This window comes from Diabrotica undecimpunctata, chromosome 3 (genome assembly GCF_040954645.1).
Source record: "Diabrotica undecimpunctata isolate CICGRU chromosome 3, icDiaUnde3, whole genome shotgun sequence".
NCBI lineage: Eukaryota > Metazoa > Arthropoda > Insecta > Coleoptera > Chrysomelidae > Diabrotica > Diabrotica undecimpunctata.
The window spans coordinates 165,792,083-165,818,665 of record NC_092805.1 but is presented as its reverse complement, the minus strand read 5'-3'; the positions used below and the strand labels follow the sequence as shown (position 1 = coordinate 165,818,665).

Genomic DNA, 26,583 nt, shown 5'->3' with positions numbered 1-26,583 from the left:
ATCGTGCCTTTGTCACCACTATAAGTAAAAGATTAATTTGGATTTATAGTTTGACGCACTGTAAACGTAGACGCACTGGAAAAAGATCAAGATAGAATTTTGTGTACTCTTATTTATAATTGAACGTAAACGCATGACGGAACCATTGATTATAAACCACACAAATGTGGTGTGGTTTATAATCAATGACGGAACGTAAGTGAAACGGACTGCAACGGAAGAGTTGGCCAACTTTCATCTTTTACAGTGCGTTACTTGCGTCTGGCCAATCAAAAGGAAGAATTTTGTGCCGTCAACCAAAGTGAACTGTCTGTCCCGCCCACCATTTTGTAAAGTTGTTTATCAACATAATCAAATTTTGATTTTATTGATTATTCGTTACAATGAACGTTAAGAATTTATAAAATAATAATAATAAATAATTAAAGAATATTATAGTATCATGGTCACCAACTCTAGCCACTGTTTCTATTCATGCGAAAAAATTCCACTCAGTCGATTTATAAATTGAAATAAAATTTATAAAAACGTCAAGACTCTGACAACTAATGACGACTTCTTTACCAAGAGTCAGGCAAACAGCAATACAATAATATGTATTATTGTTTGAGAAGCATTCTTACGATTCACTTACTTGTGAATATGAATTTCCTCGGAGATTTTAAGATAAGTTAGCAGGTATGAAACCAAAGCTGCTAATGTTGGAATGCACATATTAAACTTAAAGTTTAGTCTGAACAATTAGTCGTTTAAAAATTTTTTTTAATAGTTCTTATAACAGAAGAAAAAAGAACAATTTAATGTTTAGTACAGATATGAAACTAAATGTTGGTGGTACTGAATGTCAGAATGAGGGACTGACTTTTGTGCAGAACATTCTTAATTGACGATGGAGAAATATAAAAGATTTTCAACCAATTATATATAAATCTGAACTATGATTCTGGTTATACTTCGAGGTTATTATAACTCTTTTTACAATGAAAATGACAAATAATGTTATTCTATCTAAGTGGTTTGAAGTACCAACATAAAACAGTTGCATTTTCTAATATACTTTGAATAAAAATACTCCATAACGACACCGTATCTTGCGTTGTTTCTTTTGGTAATGGAGGCACTGTTTTCTTTACTGTCTTATTTCTTTTTTTTTCAATAACTATATTTAATTTACTATTTTTTTATCGGAATCATGTGCTCACAGGTACTTTAACCCATTAACGCTCAGCGTACCTGTACAGGTACGGCAAATATAATTTTACTGACGCCATCTGTGGTTGAAAATGTCTGGGGCACAAGACGCTTCTGCATAATTTCATCTCTCAGACGGTGCAACAGATTACTGTATTTTTCACGTAGTTTTAAGATACAACACTATTACAGTTGTGATTTAGAGGTTAAAAATGTGGTAAGTGAACATTTTTATTAATATCATTCTGTATTCATAAATTTATTTTGTCATGCCTGAAATTTGTTTTATATATGTGTAAAAATATTGAGAGAATATAGTTTTATCACATATTTGTTTTACCTCGGATCTTTAACAACCCAAACTTCACTGTAACTGTTTGGATACATTGGGCAAAAGGGTACAAAATAAAATATATTTTTTTAGGTCTGAAATTCTACGATGAGTCTTCCTAAGATAACCACGCATTTTATGGAAAAAGGTATCAAACGCTTGCAGCAGCTGTAAATGATATTGAAAATGTAGAGATTACCAATAGTGCAGAAATAGATTTGGTGATAATTTCACCAAATGTTGACTACCAAACAGATGAGGAGGAGTTTGATGAAGATGATTTGATGACAACCCAAATTCCTAACGATGTTCCTGGAGAACTTAATGTCATTATTGACGAAGTCAGAAGATGAGCATGACTATAGAACGGTGTATGATCCTAACTATGATGAATTTGATAATAGAGATGACCCGGATAAAACATTCCACTGTCCAAACGAATAAAATCATGAAAGAGGGAACTGACAGCTAACGAACTTTCAAAAAAGAACTTAATGAAGAAGTCCGGAGATCCCAAATGGAGTCGTAAAACAGTGAATTCGAGCATGAAAAGATCGATGATATTATGATCATTGCTACGATCAAGACAGTGCTATATTATTTGTAAGATGGAACAACAACAGTGTTGTAACCATGGGTACCAATTACGATACCATAGAACCCCTTGCACAAGTGAAGCGTTAGTATGCAAAACAGAAAGAAAAAGTAGCAGTGTCACAACCTCAGTTATTCAAATTCTACAATTTATCAATGAGGGGTGTGGACTTACTCGATCAAGGGGCAAATAATTATAGAATCGGCATCCATGGAAAAAATGCTGGTAGGTACACTTTACCCATATGATAAATGTGAAAGTTGTCAACGCGTGGAAACTATATAGGATTACAAATGTAAATGACACAATAGATTTGCTACTATTTCAAAGAAATATTGTCCGCCATTACTGCAGTGCTTTCAACAAAGCCGTAGAAAGACGATCTACATCTATCCAACCATCTGGTTGATGTAAATGCAATGTAACTCTTTGCACTGAGCATAGAGTGTTTAGAAATATTTTACTCATAATTATGTGTTTTTTATTAAATGTTTCCTTGATCTGTATGCATTTTTATGTTCAATATTGCTATTGCTTATGTACAAATTTGTTTTATATATTTTATACTGATGATACAAATTTAACAAATGTACAAAATATTTATTTATATAATTATAATAATAATTAAAGGCAACTGCTAAAGGATTTAGGTATTTTCAGTTTTTCTTTTGACGATGGGCATTAATGGGTTAACATGCTTGTTTACAAAAAACAGTACGAAAAAAATTGCTGCTACTGACGAACGCGAACAAAAAAATTGTGATGAATAGGTCTGTTCAATATGAAATTAAAATAGTCAATGATTTAGGATTAATTTTTTTTTCGAGCATGCATATTTTCAAGGTTGGTGAGGTTTCGCACCAAGTTTAACTCCGTCCGAATGATACACCTACGTTTGGCATATGGGAGCCAACAATGCCATATCCCCTCTTGTTTATTGTCTAAGATCAACATTAATAAAAGATTATACTGTATGGACAGGATAGAAACTACAAATAACTGGTTATAAACTATAATACTATGCAGAATAAATATAATTATAAAAATATAATTTCAAAAAAGTTAGAATACTTCAGTTTCAATAACTAGATTATGTTTACGCCTAAACCTAGTAATAGAGCAACGGTTATATAAATCGTACCTTATAGGTTATATATTTCAAATAATTCTGAGAAATGAATTAATAAACACAATAATATAAAGTCATGGGGGGAATAGAAATACAGTATTGCCCAAAATGAGCAGTACTGAAACTGAAACATAGATGTCTCTTTGTGCGCGCTGTCATATTTAAATTAACTAGTATAGACCTGTCAAGTAATCCTTAAACAATTAATTATTAAGGCCTAATTGTTAAAAATGGTGTTAAGTACAGAGGAGAAAGTGTTTGTTGTGGAGCATTATTTTCGCTCATACGGAACGGGCCGACGTAATAGTTCAAGTCTGCAATATTGTTGTTAATCACTTGGGTAGACTGCTAGATTTGGTCTTATCGCATTTCAGTTGTGAAGTTAAGCATGATGACTCACCTTTGGTCTATGAAGACTCTCATCACCCAGCTCTTCTAATATCATTTACGGATATATTTGTAAAAGAGCCTAAATTTAGGTATGGTTTGGAGCAGTTAACTTACAACTTTAAAAAAGCCAATTTTCCTGCTTTATATCGAGAACTGTATGAAACGGATTGGAACTCTCTGGATACTTCTAATGACGTTAATGAAACTTTAAATAACTTTTACGATAAGATTTTTTCTGTGTTCAATAAGTATATTCCAGTTTACAAAAACTTTAGCCATAAATACCCACCCTGGTTCGATGCTGATATCATTCACAACATCAAATTAAAAGCAAAGTTTAGAAAAAAGTTTAAACGATTCAAAAATCAGTGTGATTTGCTTGAGTTTCAACGGTTAAGACACCTTGTCAAATCAAAAATCAGTTTGGCCTACAATGTATATGTCGAGAATATACAAATTGCCTTATCCATCAACCCCAAGAAGTTTTGGTCGTACGTAAATTCAAAAAATAAAAGTTCAAGAATTCCTGGTGTGATGAAATATAATGACATTACTACCTCCGACCCACAAAATATTGTGAATATGTTTGCAGAATTTTTCAAGAGTGTTTTTCTGTCATCAGATATTAATTTCAAGGCTAACTCTTCCTCAATCAATGCAGATTACTTAAATTTTTATCCTATTTTAGAGTCTGAGATAATTTTCGCTAGTAAGAAATTGAAAGACAAAATGACGTGTGGACCTGATAATATTCCATCCTTTTTGGTTAAGGATTGCATAGGTGCCTTAACTGTGCCACTATTAAAAATTTTTAATTTATGTCTTCTTAACAAGGAATATCCGAGTCTCTGGAAGGAGTCAAAAGTGTGCCCAATATTCAAAACTGGTGAAAAGGGTCAGGTAGAAAACTACAGACCAATTTCCATTATTTGCAATCTATCGAAAGTCTTTGAAATAGTTTTGTATAATCGTATTTACTCACGCACTCGTAATCAGCTGTCTCAATATCAACATGGTTTTGTCTCCAACCGGTCCACTGTGACAAACTTATTAATGGTCACACAATATATCTCAGCGGCCCTAGATAATAGAAGTCAAGTCGACGTCATATATACTGACTTTACGAAGGCGTTCGACAGAATTCACCACGGCGTATTACTTTCTAAATTATGTCTCTTTGGTCTTTCTGAGGATGCCGTGACTTTTATGAGGTCTTACTTGTCAAATAGAACGCAGTTTGTTGCTTATAATGGTTACAAATCGGAAAAGTACCTAGCTTCTTCAGGGGTTCCACAAGGTTCTAATCTAGGTCCATTATTATTCTTGTTATTTATTAACGATCTGTGTGAATTAATTTCTGCACCATGTTTATGTTATGCCGATGATTTAAAGATTTATTCATTGATAAGTGACCTTAATGATTGTCATTTTTTGCAGAGTGAACTGAATCGTGTACATGAATGGTGTAATGCAAATCATTTGAATCTTAATGCCAATAAGTGCAAAGTAGTTAGTTATTCTAGGAAACAATCTAATTTATACCATCCTTATATTATCAATGGCAATGAACTTGAACGTTTAAATAAAATTAAAGACCTTGGAGTTACATTTGATTATAAACTCACCTTTGTTGAACATGTAAATTTAAAGGTTAAAGAAGCACTTAAATCTTATGGATTCATAATTAGAAATAGTCGAAATCTCACTAATATTAAGGCAATTAAATTACTTTATTACACTTTTGTACGCTGTAAACTGGAATATGCCTCTGTCATTTGGTCACCTTTTTATGATGTACATATCCAACTTATAGAACAGGTGCAGCGTAAATTTTTAAAATTTTTGTCTCTCAAAATTAACGGCATATATCCCAAGAGGGGCATCAGCAATAGTGAGTTGTGTAGCGGTTTGGACGTAGTATCATTAGAATCTAGACGAATTAATGCCTCCCTAATATTCCTGTACAAGCTACTACATAATCTCATTGACTGCCCTGATATTCTTCGACAAATAAATTTTAACGTTCCATCTTATCCAGTGAGAAATTCAATTACGTTCAGAAATACACAAGCTAGAACTAATCTTATGTTAAATTCTCCTCTATTTCTCATGTGCAACTATTATAATTCCTTAAGTGCTTACTGCGATATATTTCACTGCAGTTTAAAGCAGCTTACTAGGATGGCTGAGATCTACCTAGGTGATTGAGTAGTTTCTTTATGTTAACGTAAAATACTCGAAAAATGTGTTATTTAGTTAGTACTTATGAATTATTAATATATCATTTAATTGTAGTATTGTATTTTGTCCTATAAATGGATTCTGTTGGACAATAAACGCTATTATTAATACGTGTGTGATCAATTCACATAAACGTTCTCCAAATAATGCTGTACTTTTAAAGGTTGTTGAAAAGTTTAGAAATACGGGCAATGTATTGTGCCAACGAAAAGGAAACTCAGGGCATCCCAGGATAGTTAACAACAACGATAACCATGAATGTGTTTTTGAGCGAATCTTGGAAAATCCGAAAGCTAGCCAGACAGTATTGCATCTTGGCCTAAAACGAACTTGCTTGCAAAGAATCCTGAAGGAGCTGGGTGCATTTTCGTATGTGATTCAGGTACATCAACAGTTACTTCCCAGGGATTATCACAGTAGAGTGGAGTATTGTGCCAGAATTCTTGCATTACAGTATGAAAATCCTGAATTTTTGAAAAATGTATGGTTTTCAGACGAAGCACATTTTCATTTGTCAGGCCATGTAAATCGTCGCACAAATCGATTTCTGGGCTTTGCCAGACCAGATGAAGTTCAAGAAGTTCCTTTACATAGCGCAAAAGTGAGTGCCTGTTGTGCAGTTTCGGGACACGGAATCATTGGTCCATACTTTATCGAAGAAAATGGTAGGCAAGTCACACTTCAATCAATAGAGGTACATACAAATTTTAACACGTTTTATCCCTGATGAATGAGAATGGGACAACTTGCCATACTGCTGTCGCAGTTTGTCCATTTCCTCAGGGACATTTTACAAACAAATTCATTTCACGATTTACTGACTTCCCCCATCCTACACATTTTCCAGACTTAACATCTTCATAAGCATACATTTGGGGCATGGTTAAAACTGCCGTTTTTAAACGGGCACCACAAACCATCAACGAGTTAAAGGATACCGTTAGAACCTTCTTCGTTGACTTGAGACAGCCTTTATTCCATAACATTACGAGAAATCTGGAATATCGGTATGTATTCTGTCTTGAGAGAGGAGGAGCTCATTTAGAACATGTTATAAAGTGTCAACAATATGTATTTTTTAAAATAATAAAATACTTACAAGTTCAGTACTGTTTTTTGGGCTATACTGTATTTAAACATAGTACCTAAACCTAGTAATAGAGCAACGGTTATATAAATCGTACCTTATAGGTTATATTTTTCAAATAATTCTGAGAAATGAACTAATAAACACAATAATATAAAGTCATGGGGAAAATAGAAACATTAACAGATTATTTTAACCGTTGTTCCTAAAAAAGCGAATCTGTGTCATTTATGAGAGGTAAATAATTATGTTCTCTAAGTAAAAGTTTGTATCGATTTTTTGGAATGGATTTACATTTTATAAACTGGATACATTTCTTCAACCATTCTCTGTCTGCCATTCCCACCTGTAAAAAGAAGAATTATTACATACTTTCATAGATATGTATAGGGGAGCACTTTAAAACACGGGGCACCTTGAAACATTGTTTGTATTTTAAATTCTGGCGGGTAAATGAGAACCTGTTACTGTCAGTGGCGCTTCGGTCGAGACCAGAATTAGCCATCTTTGTTTCGTTATAATCTCAGTTGTAGTTTGGACGCGGCTGAGGAAATTGTGTTTCTGTGTGACAAAATTGTCACGTGCGGACATCGTTTAATTTTAAGGTAAAAACTGCAATATTTTATCTAAGTTGGGTAGCATTATTGAAAACGTTTATATTTACTGAATTGCTTTTATGCATTTTCTTTTCTATAATTGTTATGTTTTTTAGAATCTCAACAAAAACAACAGACAAACAGATGAAGATCGAAAGATGGAATGTGTCTAAATTGGAAGAAGAAGAGGGAAAGAGACAATACCAACTAGAATTGAGAAAAAGATTCCAGGTGTTGGAAACGAAAGAAAATGAAAGAGAAAATATAGACCAGAAATGGCACTCCATTAAAACGATCATTACAGAAACAGCAGAGCAAGAAGCAAACAAAAGAAGAATCGACTACCTAGCAAACCCGACGGATGAAAAGCGTGAACAATACAATAGAGAGAGAGCCTTAGCCAGAAGAACAGTAAGGAGAAAAAAGAGACAACATTTACAACAACAAATTGAAAAAGTAGAACCTGAACACAGAAGCAAGCAAAATAAAAAATTCTACAAAGATGTAAGACAACATAAGAAAGGTGCATATATAAGAACACCGAACTTTGTGAGAGATAAAAATAAGCAAATGATTACAGCTGAAAATAAAATAATCGAAAGATGGGCTGAATACTTTGAAAATCTTCTAAATGTCCAGGTAGACGCGGATGGAAAATAAAGCAAATTGTGAGTACCAAACGGCCGAGATAGAAGTACCCCCGCCAAGCCTGGAAGAAATTATCACGGCGATAGAAACCCTAAAAAATGACAAATCCCCGGGACTAGACAATATTGATGCAGAACTGATTAAAAAAGGAGGGCATGAACTTAGAACTAAAATACACCAATTAATGAAACAAGCCTGGGAACAAGAAATAATGCCAAAAGAATGGAGTGGCTGTATTATCGTGCCAATACATAAAAAAGGCAGAAAGGATACATGTGGCAACTACAGGGGAATCTCACTAATCGGTACTACATATAAGATATTAGCTTCAGTTGTACTGAAACGATTACTGCCATATACAGAGGAAATTATTGGCGATTACCAATGCGGCGTTAGGCCTGGAATATCAACAATCGACCAAATATTTACTATCAGACAAATGCTAGAAAAGTATTGGGAATATAATAAAGAAGTACACCAGATCTTCATAGATTTCAAACAAGCATATGATTCCATAGATCGCTTAAAACTGTGGAGTGCAATGATGGAGTTAGGCGTACCAAAGAAGCTGACCATGATTGCGCGAATGTGTGTCAACAATTCCTTTGCACAAATTAGAATAGGAGGCAAAACTTCAAAGGCTTTCGGCATAAGCACCGGACTCAGACAGGGAGACCCGCTGTCCCCATTACTATTTAACCTAGCATTGGAATATGCAATGCGAAAAATCTATACCAGAGTCAAACCAGACATAACTGCCAGAGGAGCAAAGATTATTCTCGCATTTGCAGATGATGTAGATGCAGTAGCACAGACAACACTGGAAGTTAAGGATATAGTATCGAACTTTGAAGAAGCAACACTAAGCGTAGGCCTGAAAATAAACGAAGAAAAAACTAAATACATGGTCGTATCAAAAAAGGAACGATAGCGAATAAGACAAAACATTACCATAAACGATCATCATTTTGAGGTGGTCAAAGAATTCAAATACCTAGGAGCAACAATTACCAGTGAAAACACAGGAGAACGGGAGGTTGAAATACGAATACTGGCGGGGAATAATTCATTCTTTGCCATTCAACATCTAATGAGGTCAAAGCTTCTCTCAAGGCGTGCCAAAATCCAAATGTACAAAACCATAATACGACCAGCAGTGACATATGGAAGTGAAACATGGACATTGAGAAAGAAAGAAATCAATAAGCTATTAGTATGGGAACGCAAAATCCTGCGAATTATATATGGTCCTTGCAGGGACAGCGTGACAAATAGTAAACGCGGCAAAAACTCACGAAGAGTTGTAAAAGCCAATGATGATGATGATGATATGTTTTTTGTGAGTTTGGCATAAAATAGAAAATATGGACGTTTGGGATACAATGAAACATAACTCGACGGGGCACTTTGAAACGTTTCATTCAAGGTGCCCCATTAATATTTAATCAAAATAATATTTTTATTTTTGTTCCAGTATTGTTCGAAATCATCAGAGAAAAACCAATAAAGGTTTGTTTCTCGAGACTGACATGAAAGATGCAGTAGGGCTCCTTTGACAAGGCCACTCCAAGAAGCGGGCAGCAGAATTAAAAAATGTAAACTACTTCACATTTTCTAGGTATGTGAAAAAGAAAAAAGACAATGAGTGTAATGCAAATTTAAAGTATGTTCAGCAACTACAATGTCCGACAAGTGTTTAATGTAGAACAAGAAAATAAACTGAGAGAGTATTTGCTAATGTGTTCCAAAATGTTTTAAGGTCTTCCAGTGGCGGAATGCAAGAAAGTTGCCTATGACATGGCAGTAATAAATAAAATAAAATATCCAATTTCATGGGACGCCAACAAATCGGCAGGACAAGATTGGTTCTATGAATTTTTGAAAAGCAATCCATCGCTCAGTCAAAGAACGCCTGAGGGATATAGTTTGTCCCGAGCTACTTTCTCCCGACTATCATGCGGACCTGAAGATTTTAGAGGATTTCCCAAGGCAGGGAGTAGGAAAATCAATAGAAACGGTCGAGGAAAAAGTATGATAGCAACCAGTACTCCAAAAACGACTGCAATTACCAATAAAACGGCGGTATCAATAGCAAAAAAAGAAATGGTCAAACGAAAAATAACACATTTTAATAAGGATACTACTACTTTCAGTCTTCATCTGAAGAAGAAGATGTAGTCAATTATATTGAGACTGATGACGACATTCAAGGCATTTTCATTCTTAATTAAGACAAATTCATAGATCTGGATAGGTAATATAAATTAAACAGCCATAATATTAAGTTGGACTTGTTATGAAAGAAAAGAATACGAGCGGAGATTTCGAAGTGAAGTTTTTCAGAAAAAAAGGACATAACACCTTTGTAAAGCCACCAGTTCCAGATGTATCAATAGTCGCTGAGAATAGCATTAAGATGATTTTGGAGAACCTGGTTTTTGCGGTATCAACCCAACGCCAAAAACAATTTATGTCTTTCGGAATCGACTTTACTAATTTAAATATTGGCTAACTACTATATTCAACGTTTGAATTATTTTTCCTTTGATTTTATATTATTTTTTTTATTAATGGAATAAAACTATAGCATGGCACATTTATTGGGCATACTTCTAAAGTCTTCCTAATCTCATTGGTTTATTGTACAACTTGGTCGTTTTTATATATGTTACATTGTACGCCTATGTATGTTACATTGTGCCCCAGTGGTGGGGCACAATGAACCATTTTTTTTAACTTGAATTGATTATTACTCAAAATAGTTAATAATAAGGTTTTTGATGCTACTATAAGTCTGTTCCTAGTACCGAAGGGCATCTTTTAAAACACATTTCAAACTGATATACCTACATGCAAAAACAGGAAAAATAAAAAACAAATTTGTGTTTCATTGTGTCCCGTGCTCCCCTACACTATTTCCTTTGCAAGTTAATTGTCCGTCACGTATAAAAAACTGGTAGTAAATATGAAAAATACCAACCTCTATTAGACTCGCCAAAATCAAATGAAGAACAGGAAACGCCAATAAACTGTACTTAAAATCATTTTCCACTCTCTTTCCGTGTGGAATGTAGACCAAGTTCATCAAGTCAGCAATATACTTACAGGGATAAACAATTAGCCATGTTACAGCTATTACCAATATGACAGCAGACAACAGAAACCATGAATTAGTAATAAGCATTTCTCGGTACGGCCTGCCCTTGGAATACACCACCGCTAGGATAATATATTGATAACACGACACGCAGAATACCACTGTGTTTTCCCAAGAAACTATTATAGGTTCGATCGTATTGCTTGGAATTGGTTTAAACCATCTTTGTTGGAATAAGTAGTATATCGATCCTATTTGAAATAAGGCACATAAGGCGATTTGTAAAAGTAAAGGCAGCACGTTTTTGGCAGATACGAGTGAACTCATTGGACGTTTGGAACCTAAGTAGCCGGATGGACCTAAAAATATTAAAATTTATTTAATCTATATAATTTATTATTCATAAAATAAGGTCTCTATTTTTTATCGTGTTGGGAAACAACTTCATTGTAAATGGATGAAATTTTTATAGTTGATGAGTAAGAAGCGTGCAATCTCTCCTTCACGAGATACTCCTGTTAGAAAACAAATAAGGACCGAGTATCAGAGAAATATATGTAGGAAACAAAATAAGGAACATGCAGTTCTACTTCAGAAAGTAGTGCCTAACATAAAAGAAGGTTAACAACCACTTCTTCTTCTTCTTCTTCAGTGCCTTATCCGGTCCGTATGTTGGCGATCATCAAGGCTATCATGGTTTTGTTGACTGCTCTGCGAAACAGCTCCGCTGAGGTCATCCCAAACCATTGTCGGAGATTTTTCAAACACAAGATACGACGGCGTCCCGGTCCTCTTCTGCCAAATACTTTACCCTGCATAACGAGTTGAAGAATTCGATATTTTTCTTCGTTCCGCATCACGTGGCCGAGGTACTCAAGCTTACGTTGTTTAATTTGTTTAATTCGTTTAATAACAACCACTTCCCCTAATAAAATGACCTATGAATGCATCAAAACAATGGATTAACAGTTATGATAACTTTTCGAGGACCAGAAATAGAAATAATACGATCAAAATTGTTGGAGCAGATTTGAGGAAGCTGTGAAGATAACGAATTTTTGCCGAAAATCAATCTGTCATGAAGCAGTGTCCATTCCACATATATTTCTGATTTCTAATAAGTGTTTCCTTCCTATAATCTTATTTTGTTAAAAATTAGGTGGGGAAAATATTAAAATGATATATTTGGATCTCAATAAAACTTGCTGTATTAGATTCGTAAGAGTGTTTTGAAATGTTGTGAACTAAAGTGATGATGCCGAAAAGAGAATTGCATTATTGAACAAGGAAAATGCATTTTCTAAAGTGCATTTCGAAGTGATGAAAAATGATAAATTTTTAATTCGGAAATAATTACCACTCGGGGGTTTTTGGGGTCGCTGAACACGAATATTATGACGCCGATGGTCTCCAAGGCACCTGGTTCCCAGGATGTGCCTCATCTACTGAAATTTTATGGAAATTCGTTACAAAATCAGTGCAATACCCGTCACTCGGTGGTTTTTTGGATCGCTTATCACGAATATCAATATGAGGACGGTGTGCGAAGCAGAAGACGACCCCCATCTTCTGGAGTTTTAGGAAAAATCGATCAAAATCTTAAACACTAATTCATTGGTAATCATAATAATATTTCATTGTTAATCGTCCTCGAAGTACCCACATTACTTTCATAAGCTTTATCGAATATTGAAAAAACATTCTAAGCAATATTTTTAAAATTTGGCGCTAATACAGTTGACAGATACTGATATATTCGCGCTACTTACTGCCGTTACTCCATCGGACATTTAACCTTATCTCATGAAACCTGCTCGACAAAAGCAGCCGGAAGAATTATATTCTTTTAAGAGTTTGGAGCACCTTCCACTATACAAGAAAATATTTTATTGCTAAATGCGAGAACAGGTTGCGATATGGTGTCTGCTAACCTTTGGTCAAGAACAAATAAAATTTTAAATAATATCTTTCAAAAAAATTCAGTCTTAATATTAAATGCACACGAATTTAAACAACGTGATTTATCAATTGATGAATTAATTGAACATGGCGGCCAACTACTTTTGGTAATGCCACAATTGGCTTTAGAAAGTCCAATAGAGGAGTATAAACAGAGCACGACTCAATTGGCAGAGACATATAGATATCGAATGGTAATTGCAAATAACAATAAAATTGTCCTCGGAAAAACTCTAACAAGGTCGATGGGTTTACACTTGAAAAGAGTATATCATCAGGTGCAAAACGGGCTCTATTAAGAGCAAAATGAATTTAACTCCACAAACTGGGGATCAAATTTTAGTTCCCATAAAAATGACACAATTACCAGGTCCACAAAGCATCAGTAACGATTGCATTGCACTTGTGCGTGCAAAAATTCTGAAGGGCTTAATTGTACAAATAATGAAAAATATGAAAATGACTCGGTAGGCGAAGAAAGTGAGAAATGAAGAAAATTAAATATTTATTTACTGCGTAACCTAACAACATGTATTTGTGACAAGGCTCGTCCTAACCACCAGGTGCCTCAGAGAGACCATCGTCGTATTGATATTCGCATTCAGCGATACGAAAAACATAGAGTAAAGAGTTTGCATTGATTTTGTATCGAATTTCTACAAAACTCCGGGAGACCAGGACCGTTCTGGGCACCAGATACCTAAAAGACCATCGCCGTCATGATATTTGTAATCAGCGATCCCAAAAACCAACAAGTAACAAGTTTGCACTGATTTTGTATCAAATTTCCGTAAATTTCCAAGAGATTAGGACCATCTTGGACACCAGGTTCCTCGGACACCATCGCCGTCATGATATTCGTGTTCAGCGACCATAAAAACCACCAAGTAATAATACTGAACTCTTTTCCGTCAATTATTCCGAATTACAAATTTATCATTCTTCATCACTTCGAAATGCAATTTGGAAAATGCATTTTTCTTGTTCAATACTGCAACTTTATTTCGACATCATCACTTTAGTTTACAAAATTTTCTAACGCTCTTACGAATCGAATTCATGAGATCCATTTAACTGCAAAAAATTGGTAGGATTATTGCTTCATTGCCTCGCCCAAATCATATTTACTCATAAACTATAATAGCTAGAGCAACTGTGATAACGGATTCAACATTCGTGTGAAAAAGACGTCTACATGATATATAATATTTCACTTCACTGGTAATGAAAATTGTTAAGGATCCTTATTAAGTAGTTTTATGTTGGGCAAGCTGCTTATTTCAATCCATAAATTTTTGTAAACAACCTTCTTGACTGAAAAACATTCAACAGTGTTTCAACGAAACTCAGGACAATCTTTTAATATGACAAAAGTGTGAGAATGAAGAATCCTTTGCCATGGTGATTCACTGTGGTATACTTCTGATAATTCACACAAAGGAGAACAAGCAACTTGGCAAGAAAATATGGCAACCCCTTTTTAATTATATTGTACATAGATTTTATAGAACGAGTAACGAAGTAGAATTTCCTCAAAAGGAATTGGGCGGAACAGCTGAACAACTTTACGTGCCAACCTTCTGGCACGCATAGAAGAACAAAATTAAATGAACGTAACTGGACGTGATTCGATTATATTAACTTACCTTGTCTTGCCATAGTTATTGCAAAACTAGTTGTAATTATTAAATCAACGAACAAGAACTGGGCGTCTCCAATCATGGAATGTGCCTAAAAATATTAATATTCAAATAATTGTAGTCATAAATAAATTAGGAATATATTATATCTTTACGGCAAAAGTAGATAACCTTGTCCCACACTTTTTAGAATGTGCGTATTTCGATATATTTCCCTCTACTCCTGATGCTTTGACAATGGTAATTTCTAGCTGAAGGTTATTATTTATTTGTCTTTTGGCTTATAATTACCTTCTTCATGTACCATGTCTTTTCAGAACGTTGGTTAACATCATAGCTATTTTAATCTTATTCACTTAAAGCAAACTATATTTGCGGCGTCTCATCACATGTCCAAAGTACTCCAGCTTTATCTTCTGGATGTTCTAGTATTGTATAGTTTCAAATCTTCTCCACCCAAAATTTTTTTAAATTCTTTTATAGCACCACATTTCGAAAGCCCGAATAAGTTCCATTCCCCATATTATTCATTCCTCGTTTAAGACTGGCCCCACAGTCCGTGAGCGTTTCAGACTCTATTTAGACTGGTCCATATTTTCCAAAGTGGTGTGATGTTGGGATCTCTTCATTAGATTCAGATTCCTTAATGAGAATGTTACTCACCCAACATCGGAAGAAAAAAAGAAATAAATGGAGATTTAATTCAACCACAATGAATCACGATTTAATTGCTTGATGTTTGGATTTTTTCGAGTCGCGTTAAACTGACCTACGGCAACGGTTTTTACTTAGATAACATTGAACTACAAACTGATTTTTGTACTTCTGCTGACCCATTCATTTATATTATGCATTGAAGGTTCGTGAAGCAAATAGTTCCAAAGTATAAATAATTATTTACAATGATTTGGCATTCGGTAAAGCATGCTGCCTTTCAATCAGCCAATTGGTTAAGATTCGCGGTTTTTCGTAGCGGCTATCTAGACTTAAATCTTCGGAAATCTATGTCTTTATTGATCAGCATGTTTCGAGAACTGTTATTCGATATTCTCTGCATAACATGTTTTGTCTGTGTAGTTGAGTCAGTACTTTCTACGCCTCCACTAATAAAGAACACGTTATATTCTATAGACACAAGGATTGTTGAACTACACGAAGCACATACTTAACTGCAGAGAAAATAAGGGAGCAGTCTGTTACGCAAGCCGATTTAAAAAGTTTCTGCAGGATATTATTCCGGGTACGTAACTTACTGGTCAAAACCCAAATCCTTGTAGTAGCTACAAGACTTTAGAATATATAGTGAGTGCTGTCAGACATTAATAATTGATTTTAGAAACTTCTTCTTCTTATTATTTAGACATGACTCTGTCTGTTTTTCAAGGTGCCTACAGTAAGTTGTCGTTCCATCGTTTTCGTGGTCTTCGTACTAACTTATATGATCGTTCCATTCTACTCTTCTATTTTTTACCCAGTTCTTGTGTTTTGTTTTTATTAGTTCGTTCATCTCTTTTCTTTGTCCTCTGGGCTTTCTTCTTTTCTTCACATTTTGCCTTCACTTTCTTTCTAAACCATGGTGTTTTATGATTTTAGAAACAAATTGGTTATAAATCGTAATTAATTTCTTACCCTGTAAAGAATTAATACCGATAAAAATTGAATGAGACTGTAGAGAGCCATGTATTTAAACAGCGTAAAACTGGTCACCAGCGCACATCTTCCTTCCAGCATTAAATGAACCAAGCATGATATGTTTGGAATTGAAGAGGTAAACGGAGCTGCGACACTGGCTTCAGCTTGAGATAATGATACACCAACATGAGCAGCCTTTAATGCCTGGAAATAAAGGTTAAATGATCTTAGTTTCATACATTAGATCAGCATAAATATGTCTACAATTTCTGCAAAAAAATATACATCTTTGATTTGCACCAAATCTACTAAAACGCTAAGCCCTTTTCTTGTCCACCACTTTACTCAAAAACCATATTAGATAATTAAAATATTTTTTCGGAATATTATTAGTATTACGTATGAGATTGTCAAGATATACTTTTGGTACAAAAATTCACTTCCGGTTTTGAGATGACCGGAAGTTAAAATTTACTTTAAGTTTTAGACCCCACAATGTATATATGGATCGAAAGGTCTCGTCGAGACGAATCTAAATATGTACTTCCGGTTGCAATCCGACACCGGAAGTGACCCGAAACGCGCATAAAACGTCAAGATAGAGCAAATCTGACACCGGATTCGTGATCAGCATGCAAAATTAACTGCTAAATGATATCCATGTCGACATTTGATGAACTAAAAATTGCGTTCCGGTTTTGAGGTCGACTTCCGGTTTCGTTTTTATTAGTCAAATCAATAGAGAATTCAACGTAGAGTTCAAAAATGTAAGTTCACGAAATTATCATTTACAGATTTTGAGTTATTGATAAAAATATTTTTACTTCCGGTAGATTTTTTTAAATTATAAAACTTTTTTAAAAAACTCGATGTCGAGTTGGTCCGCTAGTTTTAATTAATTCTTGTTTTCCGACACATTAATATGAATAAAACATTTGATTTCAGAATACATTTTTCATATCACTCTTCACCACTCTATTTAAAATATAAAGAGGTTCTGAAACTGTTTTATTGTTCTATATATATATATATATATATATATATATATATATATATATATATATATATATATATATATAATTTTGAATATACGATTAAAAAGATTATTTACGTAATATAAATGCTATATCTAATATAATAAAATACTTACACCACAATCGTTAGCACCATCACCGACCATGGAAACTATATAATCCAGTTTTTGTAAATACGTGATCAACTCCGTTTTCTGATCAGACTTAAATCTCGCAAATATAGTAGCTTTTACTAAAAGACTAGCAATTAGATCCGGATAATGTGTTCGTAATTTACTCCACGTTTTTCCCTCGACGGCTATATGGTAGTGCTGGAATCAATTCAAGATTTTTTATAAGTTAAAAGGAACATTGTTGTTTAAAAATATCACGAGTACCTTTTTTATGTAATAATATTTTTATTTAGAATAAAAAATTTCATTATCTCACACACACAGTAGACATAGGCCTAAATTAAAGCATCTAGAACATTCAGAAGGCCAAGGCGAACAATAGAAAGGAATATTTTGGTAAAACACACAACGCTTTAACAAATATTGTATTTTAAAATTAACTTACATCTCTATCGATGCTAACAACCGAATCGGTAACTAACGCCCTTCCCACCTCTTCGTACTGGAGTCTTGTAGTTTCCATCTGGTTTTCATCAGCTCTGGTTGTTTCGACTGTGAGAATAAATATTTTATCTGACTTTCTAACCATTCCACAATCATGAGCCACTGAAATGGCTGTTAAAATATTATCACCTAAAATGTATAATAAATTTAAAAAATAGGACACATCTCAAGTTCTTTGAGAAATAATTTTTAAAAAACATTTTTTTTGAATTTTGAAAGTATCTGATAGAGAAATAGAGACTGGAGGGAAAATCCAAACTGAAGGGATATACATCCACAATAATCCTATTTCCAAAACATAAAGGAATTAAAAAAGCTTATAGCTTCCATCAGTCCAAGAACGATAAATGGTTTTTTAAGAGATATACTTTGGAATATAGTCCAAAGTACCACCTTTGTAAATCTTAAGGCGAAAGTTTAAAAATGATATACTGGGCAGTATTCGATTACGATATACTATACTTGTAGTACAATAAACCTAGACGTCATTCAAGATCAAGGTATGTATCAAATGAACGCCCTTAATTAGATGCAATTAAACGCTTTGTCTCTTTGCGATGATCTTGTTTGAGTTTTAATATGCATGAAACAACTTTCTGAACGCTTTAGAAGACACAGTCTGCTCCCATACATACATTTTTTTATATTAGTGTGGATTAGTGTTCTATAAGCATCTACATTCGCAGCTTATATCACTATATCAGCTGAAAGTGACGAGAATTAAAGGCGCGCGGACTTTGAGGCGTCTCAAAGAAACACCTGCGAGCTCCCTAGCAGCCATAACATAAACTAGACTGAAATCACTTTATCTAGATAATTTCACATCGTTCCGATTATAGTATACACGACTCAAGTTACAGCTTTAAGCCCCGCCGAGAAGGTAAACATATAAAAAGATAAATTAAATTGTTGTGAGTTAGTCGATAATATAAATTTAAGGTACCTACAAATATGTTATAAATTAATTGTGTTTTTAGTGTTAGTGTTAACCGTTATACATACCTGTTACCATTACTGTTCTAATATTGGCATTTTGTAGTATTTTTATCACAGGAGCAGTTTCTTCTTTTAAAGGATTGTGCATAATTAAAAATCCAAGAAAAGTTAAATCACATTCTATCTGAAAAACAAAACACAAACATATATAGGACAGGTATTTTATGTCTCTGCAATAGGAAACCCTAAGTTTTCCTGTTCTCTGTTTCAAAGCATCTCCCGTGACCGACCAAACTAAGAAAGCACATTCATCGCCTAAAATCTCCACTTTTAGGCGCATATTAATAATTTAATAGCCAAATTAAAGATAATTTCTCGATTAATAGTTTTTCATCATTTGTTACGCGTCTAAAGGTGCAAATGATTTTAAAATCTAAAGAAACAAACAATTCAACAATATAAATAGACATTTCATACTTCAAAAGGCACAAATAAAAATTGGAGCATAAACAAACAAAATAACTAGCAACAATAAATCAAATAAGAAATAAATGATTTTTAAAACATGAAAAAAACTTAAACGATGTACAAATGATATTGTGAATGTTATTTGCCAGTACCTGTATCTTTTTACTACAGAAGAACTTGCCTTAATGAAGTCTTTATTAAAGGATGTCTTGCTCTGTAGAAAAACTTTGTTTCTTTATTCTTTAGTTATCCATTTTCTCTGTTCTTATACTGCACATATCTACAAGCAATCGCTAATTTGTTTATTTTATAAAATAATAATTAATATCTGTATTTGCTAGTAATATTCACATTCTTAATCAATTTCACAAAAATTAAACCTTTAAATCAGAAATATTATGAAAATTTACTGATTTTTAATTTGCTGGTCATTAGATACTTCAGAAGCTTTAGGGAGATAAATAGCAGTATGCTTTTAAAAGCAGGTTTTTAAGAAATAAAAAAATAACCATCGGGTATTGTTAGTAATTTTTTGTTTAATTCATTTAATCGAGGGCTGAGAACCATAGGGGACCAAGCGATAGTTTGTACAAAATTTGTTTTTTAACAGAAATCTATTGTTCTTTAAATTCTGGATAGAATGGTATTGAAAGTTCTGCCATTCGTTGACAGCGCCACAGTCAACAGTGAAATATAGTTCCAAGTGCACGAAATGCTTTAAGGTTAGAACCATATGGTTCCATGTACTACATTGGTGAAAGTTAAATGTCAATTTTATCAGTTACAATTATCATTTTCTCGTTTTGTCAATGCCGTCTGTGTCCAAAAATGAATCTTGGGCGGATTATTGTAGCTCCGGTTCTGAATATCTACCAAAAAATAGCAGTCGAAAGAAATACCTGTTACACATTCTACTTTACCTTCCGAAAAAAATATAACCTTACTTTTTTAGGCGGTCGCTGGCTGCTGTTTTTTTTAGGAACATTTTTTTTATAAAAGTATGAAACAATTTTAATACATCCTTTATGGGTGGCAGGTACACGTTTATGCGAACTGTTATAACAAATAAAACAAAACTTATAAACAAAAATATATTATTGAAGTAGATTTCTTACTTTCTTGACTCACAAATAATTTTTAGGTTAAATTTCGAAACTGGAGAGTCCTCTAAAGCTTTAGATATAAGTGTAGCAAGTCCAAGGGAAGGAGTCAATAACATTCATAATATTCTTGGTCCAAACAATCAAGTTGTTGCCTTAAGAACGTAAGACAAATTAAATAGTATGTATAACTATCCTTTACACAAACACATTTTGTAGGAATAATGCCAGTTGTTACTTAGTAGACTACAGTTTCATCTCAAGTTCCGAATCAGAATCTGAAAAAACCCCAATGAAGGAGGTAAATAAGACTCGAAAACGAAAGCGGAATCCCCAGATGTGTAAAAAAACACAACGGAAGGAGAAATATCAACAAGGAAAAAACTACATCAGTGGCTAAAGGTATAGCTAGGCCTGCTAAAGTAATTAATACGCGGACAGATTGCAAAAAAGTTGACGTTTTCGATGTAATGAAAAATTTAACCCCGAAGAAAGATTGGAGACAAAAAACAGGTATTACTCATTGGACCAAAATGGAAAGTATGCATTTATATTAAATGTGACAAAGAGAATTTTAGTTAAGAGAAAACGCAGTACTGAAACAAACCACAAATCGTTGTCATTTGAGTATTATTTCGAGAAAGAAAATGAAAAATTGAGAGTATGAAAGCCATTTTTCTTAAATACACTTTGCATGAGCCAAAAGCCGATATATACTCTGCATTTATAGAAAAGTAATTCAGGCACACCACACTCTGATAAAAGAGGGAAAGAGACCAAAGATGATGATATCAGCTGAAAAATTCCAAATGTATGACAACATCTAAATACCCACTTCTTTTTCTTCTACTTCTTGGAGATCTTTCGATGTGTTTAATTCTGAAGCTGCCTCTGGTTAATTTCCTGGGAGGTAGATTGCCAACTATCCCTCCATCTTTTAGGTGGTTTTCCGGGAGGTTTTGAACCGGGCGGGTTGTTTTCTAGGGCAATTTTTGAGAGTCTATTCTCATCCATTCGTCTTACATGATTGTACCATATCCTCTTACGCTGCCTTCCCCATCTTACAATATCTTGAATTTTGCACTGCTCTCTGACGTATGTATTTCTCACCCTGTCTCTTCTTGTTTTGCCCACTGTTGTTCTTAGGGTTTTCACTTCGGCAACCCTTAGCATCTGTTTCGTTTTGTTGGTATCTTCGCGCACTTCTATGCCATATGTCATGATCAGTCGTATGCAAGTCTTGTAGATTCTAATTTTACTATCTGTGCGCATATACGGATTTGACCAGACTATCTCTCCCAGACATCCCGACAATGCGGATGCTTTGATGATCTGACTCCTTAGGTCCTTTACTAGGTCGTGTGTGCTTGATATATCTATGCCCAGATATCTGAATTGATCTGAGTCACATCTGAGTGGATCTTTTGCTATTGTCATACATTTAGTTTTGTTGGTAGGAATGGTCATATTTAGTTGGCGGCTTATTTGAAAGAACTCAATACCCACTACGATGTAAAATCGAAATTGATGGGAAAATAATAAAGCAGGAAGCAAGGTTTCGATATCTGGGAATAGATATAACTAGTTACGGAGGTGTTGAAGAAGAAGTACGACAACAAAGCTTAAAAGCAAATAAAGCGGCGGGATCTCCTAATGACACAATCTGGAAGAACAAATACCTAAGACAAGACACAAAAACAAGAATCTATAAAGCAGTAATTAGACCTATATTAACATACACGGCGGAGACAAGACCTAACACATCTAAAACGAGACGACTACTAGAAACAACAGAGATGAAAATACTCCGACGAATATCAGGAAAAAGTCTGTTGGATAGGGAGAGAAGCGAAAATATAAGAAGAGCATACAATATAGAAGACATAAATGGATGAGTGACAAAACAGAAACAGGAGTGGAACGAACACATTAGAAGAATGGCAGAGGATAGGATAGTACGAATAGCACGAGATAAGTCACCAAATTGACGAAGAAGTATTGGCAGACCAGGAAAAATATGGTGAGATAATTTAATCAATTTACGAGGTTAATATTGAAGAAGAAAAGCTTTAAAGCCTACATACAATAAAGAAGAAGGAAGAACAAATTACAGGTAAAATAGACCACGTTCTTTAAAATACTCGTTTTAATTTGTTCTTACAAAAAATATTATACATGCACATTTACAATACATATGGTATCTATATAATGATCTATGTAATGTACTGATTAAAAATGCTTACCTTATCTCTTTTCACCTTCTGCGCCTCTTTCCACTTGAAATTTTCCGGCAAATCCTTATAGCCTAAGGCGATAACTCGGTAACCCTGAGCCGTATACTCAGCTAACTTCGAAAGAAAATTATCCGGAATGGTTTCCTCGCGGCACATATTCAGCAATTTTTCGGGAGCACCTTTGGTAAATGCCACCATGTGGGGTTGGCGTAGATCACGACATATCACAGACATACATTGAAACGTGGAAGAAAAGGCGAATTTTCTTAAAAGTGCTATTTCGTAAGGTAGCTAAAATGTCATGTTTGTTGTATATGATATTTGAGAGATGTAGAAAATGTGGTATAAAATAAATAGGGTATAGAGTTATTGTATGAGTACAAAAATGAAACAATCAAATATTAGTAAATTACTCACACTTATGATGTTTATATTATACAAAATAACCAGAAATGAATCGATTTTTTATGTGAACTTTCTTTTGATATTATTCCTTGCATTTTATTGTCTATATTTCATTTCAGATGTCCGTTCAGTAAAGGAATGTGCAATTTCCGTTTGAAAACCAGTATTTAATAGGCTCCATAGTAATAAGGGTTTAAAAGAGTCTCCTAGAAAATAGTTAATGAGCTTATAATGGTTTTATTTACAAGGTCCTTATTGGAATATAGCCGCAGGTACATTCATTTACTGCACGGACATCTGAAATGAAGTTTAAGTTCAAACTTCGTAACTTATGGTGAACATGTTAAAAGAACTGTGTTAACAGCATCGATTAAGTACATCGTGAAGATGAAGCTTAAAACTGTGGAGTGCAATGATGGAGTTAGGCGTACCAAAGAAGCTGACCATGATTGCGCGAATGTGTGTCAACAATTCCTTTGCACAAATTAGAATAGGAGGCAAAACTTCAAAGGCTTTCGGCATAAGCACCGGACTCAGACAGGGAGACCCGCTGTCCCCATTACTATTTAACCTAGCATTGGAATATGCAATGCGAAAAATCTATACCAGAGTCAAACCAGACATAACTGCCAGAGGAGCAAAGATTATTCTCGCATTTGCAGATGATGTAGATGCAGTAGCACAGACAACACTGGAAGTTAAGGATATAGTATCGAACTTTGAAGAAGCAACACTAAGCGTAGGCCTGAAAATAAACGAAGAAAAAACTAAATACATGGTCGTATCAAAAAAGGAACGACAGCGAATAAGACAAAACATTACCATAAACGATCATAATTTTGAGGTGATCAAAGAATTTAAATACCTAGGAGCAACAATTACCAGTGAAAACACAGGAGAACGGGAGGTTGAAATACGAATACTGGCGGGGAATAAATCATTCTTTGCCATTCAACATCTAATGAGGTCAAAGCTTCTCTCAAGGCGTGACAAAATCCAAATGTACAAAACCATAATACGACCAGCAGTGACATATGGAAGTGAAACATGGACATTGAGAAAGAAAGAAATCAATAAGCTATTAGTATGGGAACGCAAAATCCTGCGAATTATATATGGTCCTTGCAGGGACAGCGTGACAAATGAATGGAGGAGCAGATACAACAATGAAATAGAGACTCTCTTCGGGAAAGGAAACATCGTAAGATACATAAAAGCCAATAGATTAAGATGGGCAGGCCACGTGGTACCGAGTGATGACGACAGACTGATTAGCAATGTGTTTTGGGAAAGACCAGATGGTAGAAGATCGACAGGAAGGCCTAGAAAAAGGTGGAAAGACGCAGTCAGGGAAGACCTGGAGAAGATGGAAGTAAGGCCATGGGAAATAATAGCACAGGATCGGAATCAATGGAAGGCAATAGTAAACGCGGCAAAAACTCACGAAGAGTTGTAAAAGCCAATGATGATGATGATGAAGATGAAGCAGTCGCGAGCAACAATCTGTCTGAATAACCTAAAACACTATAATTTAACAGTAACAAAACCTGGTAGGTACGCCACTGAACAAACGCCGAGCTTTCGATCTGTTCGTCCGTCGGATAGATCCTGTAACTCGAAGCGAAAATACAACGTTTTACGCATCTAAACATCAATTAAATTTGTTGTAGATGCAGGTATAGTTTTCCTTCCAAAAATTCTTACTTTCCTTGTACTTTTTCGGTCATCATCCAGTTATCGCATCTGTAATATATTATTGGTCTAATAATGATGTTTTAACTATTCGATTTCCACATTCTTATTCGGGGTTATATCCTTCTCGATCCTTCTCACATTTCAGATGTGTTTATACTTTGAATGCTTCTCTTCGATCATTACTTTGAATATTCTATTCCATTTTCTATATCTTATCATTTTATCTTTGGCATACCTTATCCAAATAATAACTGAAATATTTAATGAAATATACAAGGCAGGAAAAATACGAGTAGAGTGGCTCAAATTGGAGTTCGTACCATTGCCCAAAAAACCAGGAGCAAAAGTTTGTCAAAACTATAGAACCATTAGTCTAATGAGCCATTTGCTGAAGCTGTTTTTAAAAGTCATCCACAAAAGAATTTACCAGAAATGCGAGGAACAGATTGCACCCAATCAGTTTGGATGTCTGAACGCCGTTGGTACTAGGGAAGCTTTATTTAGAGTGCAGGTATTGTTTCACAAATGTAGAGATGTCAGCTGTGATGTTTTTGCATGCCTGATTGACTACAAGAAGGTTTTTGATAGAGTTAAGCATGAACAAATAATGGGAGTGCTGAAGAGGACAAGGATTGACGGAAGAGACCTAAAAATAATAGCTAACCTGTATTGGAATCAATCAGCGGTGCTCCGAATAAATGGAGAATATACAGATCAGGTCAAAATCTTAAGAGGAGTGAGACAGGGGTGCATAATTTCACCACTGATATTCAATCTGTACTCGGAGCACATTTTTGAAGTGGCTCTAAAAGATATTCATGAAGGCATCTCAATAAATGGAGTCAAGCTCAATAACCTGCGATATGCATATGATACAATAGTGTTTTCCAATATCATAGAAGGACTGCAAAACTGAATGAACAAAATAACGGAAACAAGTAGAACATATGGACTGGATATAAACACCAGCAAAACTAAGCTAGTGATCATGTGATCAACTGGAGCAAATCTGTATGTCAACCAAATGAGAATTGAACGTCTCACAATACAACTACTTGGGAACTATAATCAATGAGTCGTGGGACAATACACAATAGATTAAATGTCGCATCGGATAGGCAAAAAGTGCATTCTTGACTAAGAGCTCTGTGTTCAAGAGCCATGACCTCACCCTAAAAATAAAAATAAGGCTCCTTAAATGTTACGTGTACTCAGTGCTTCTGTACGGAATAGAAACTTTATATAGAAACGTTATATAGAAGGATCCTGAAGATACCATAGACAAAGTCACCAATGAAGAAATACTACGGAGGATGAATACAAACAGGGATTTGGTCATAATCGTGAAGGGCCGTAAGCTGCAGTACTTGGAACATATAATGAGAAATGATATGAGCTACTCCAATGCATTTTGCAAGGCAAAATTGAAGGAAAAAGGGCCCCAGGACGAAGAAGAATATCCTGACTTCCTAACCTGAGAGCATGGTATAGAAAGACCTCAACACAGCTATTCCGTATAGCAACCAACAAAGTCATCATAGCTAGAATGATCGCCAAC

General features: G+C 34.6%; 1 protein-coding gene across 2 annotated transcripts in view; it reads right to left on the bottom strand.

The window, feature by feature from the left end:
* Positions 1 to 3,115: 3,115 nt before the first annotated feature.
* The window catches only part of LOC140437754 (polyamine-transporting ATPase 13A3-like), a 39,388-nt gene continuing 15,920 nt past the window's right edge, over positions 3,116 to 26,583 (bottom strand). The window contains exons 10-17 of one of the 2 annotated variants that reach the window (XM_072527459.1): positions 22,935 to 23,216; positions 19,190 to 19,307; positions 18,129 to 18,316; positions 17,687 to 17,881; positions 16,534 to 16,740; positions 14,911 to 14,995; positions 11,189 to 11,664; positions 3,116 to 7,310 (exon numbers count right to left, since the gene is read on the bottom strand). In XM_072527459.1, the coding sequence (XP_072383560.1) occupies positions 7,170 to 7,310; positions 11,189 to 11,664; positions 14,911 to 14,995; positions 16,534 to 16,740; positions 17,687 to 17,881; positions 18,129 to 18,316; positions 19,190 to 19,307; positions 22,935 to 23,216 (1,692 nt within the window). In that variant the 3' untranslated portion in view covers positions 3,116 to 7,169. The remainder of the gene's footprint in view (positions 7,311 to 11,188; positions 11,665 to 14,910; positions 14,996 to 16,533; positions 16,741 to 17,686; positions 17,882 to 18,128; positions 18,317 to 19,189; positions 19,308 to 22,934; positions 23,217 to 26,583) is intronic. The other variant, XM_072527460.1, reaches the window with a different exon arrangement.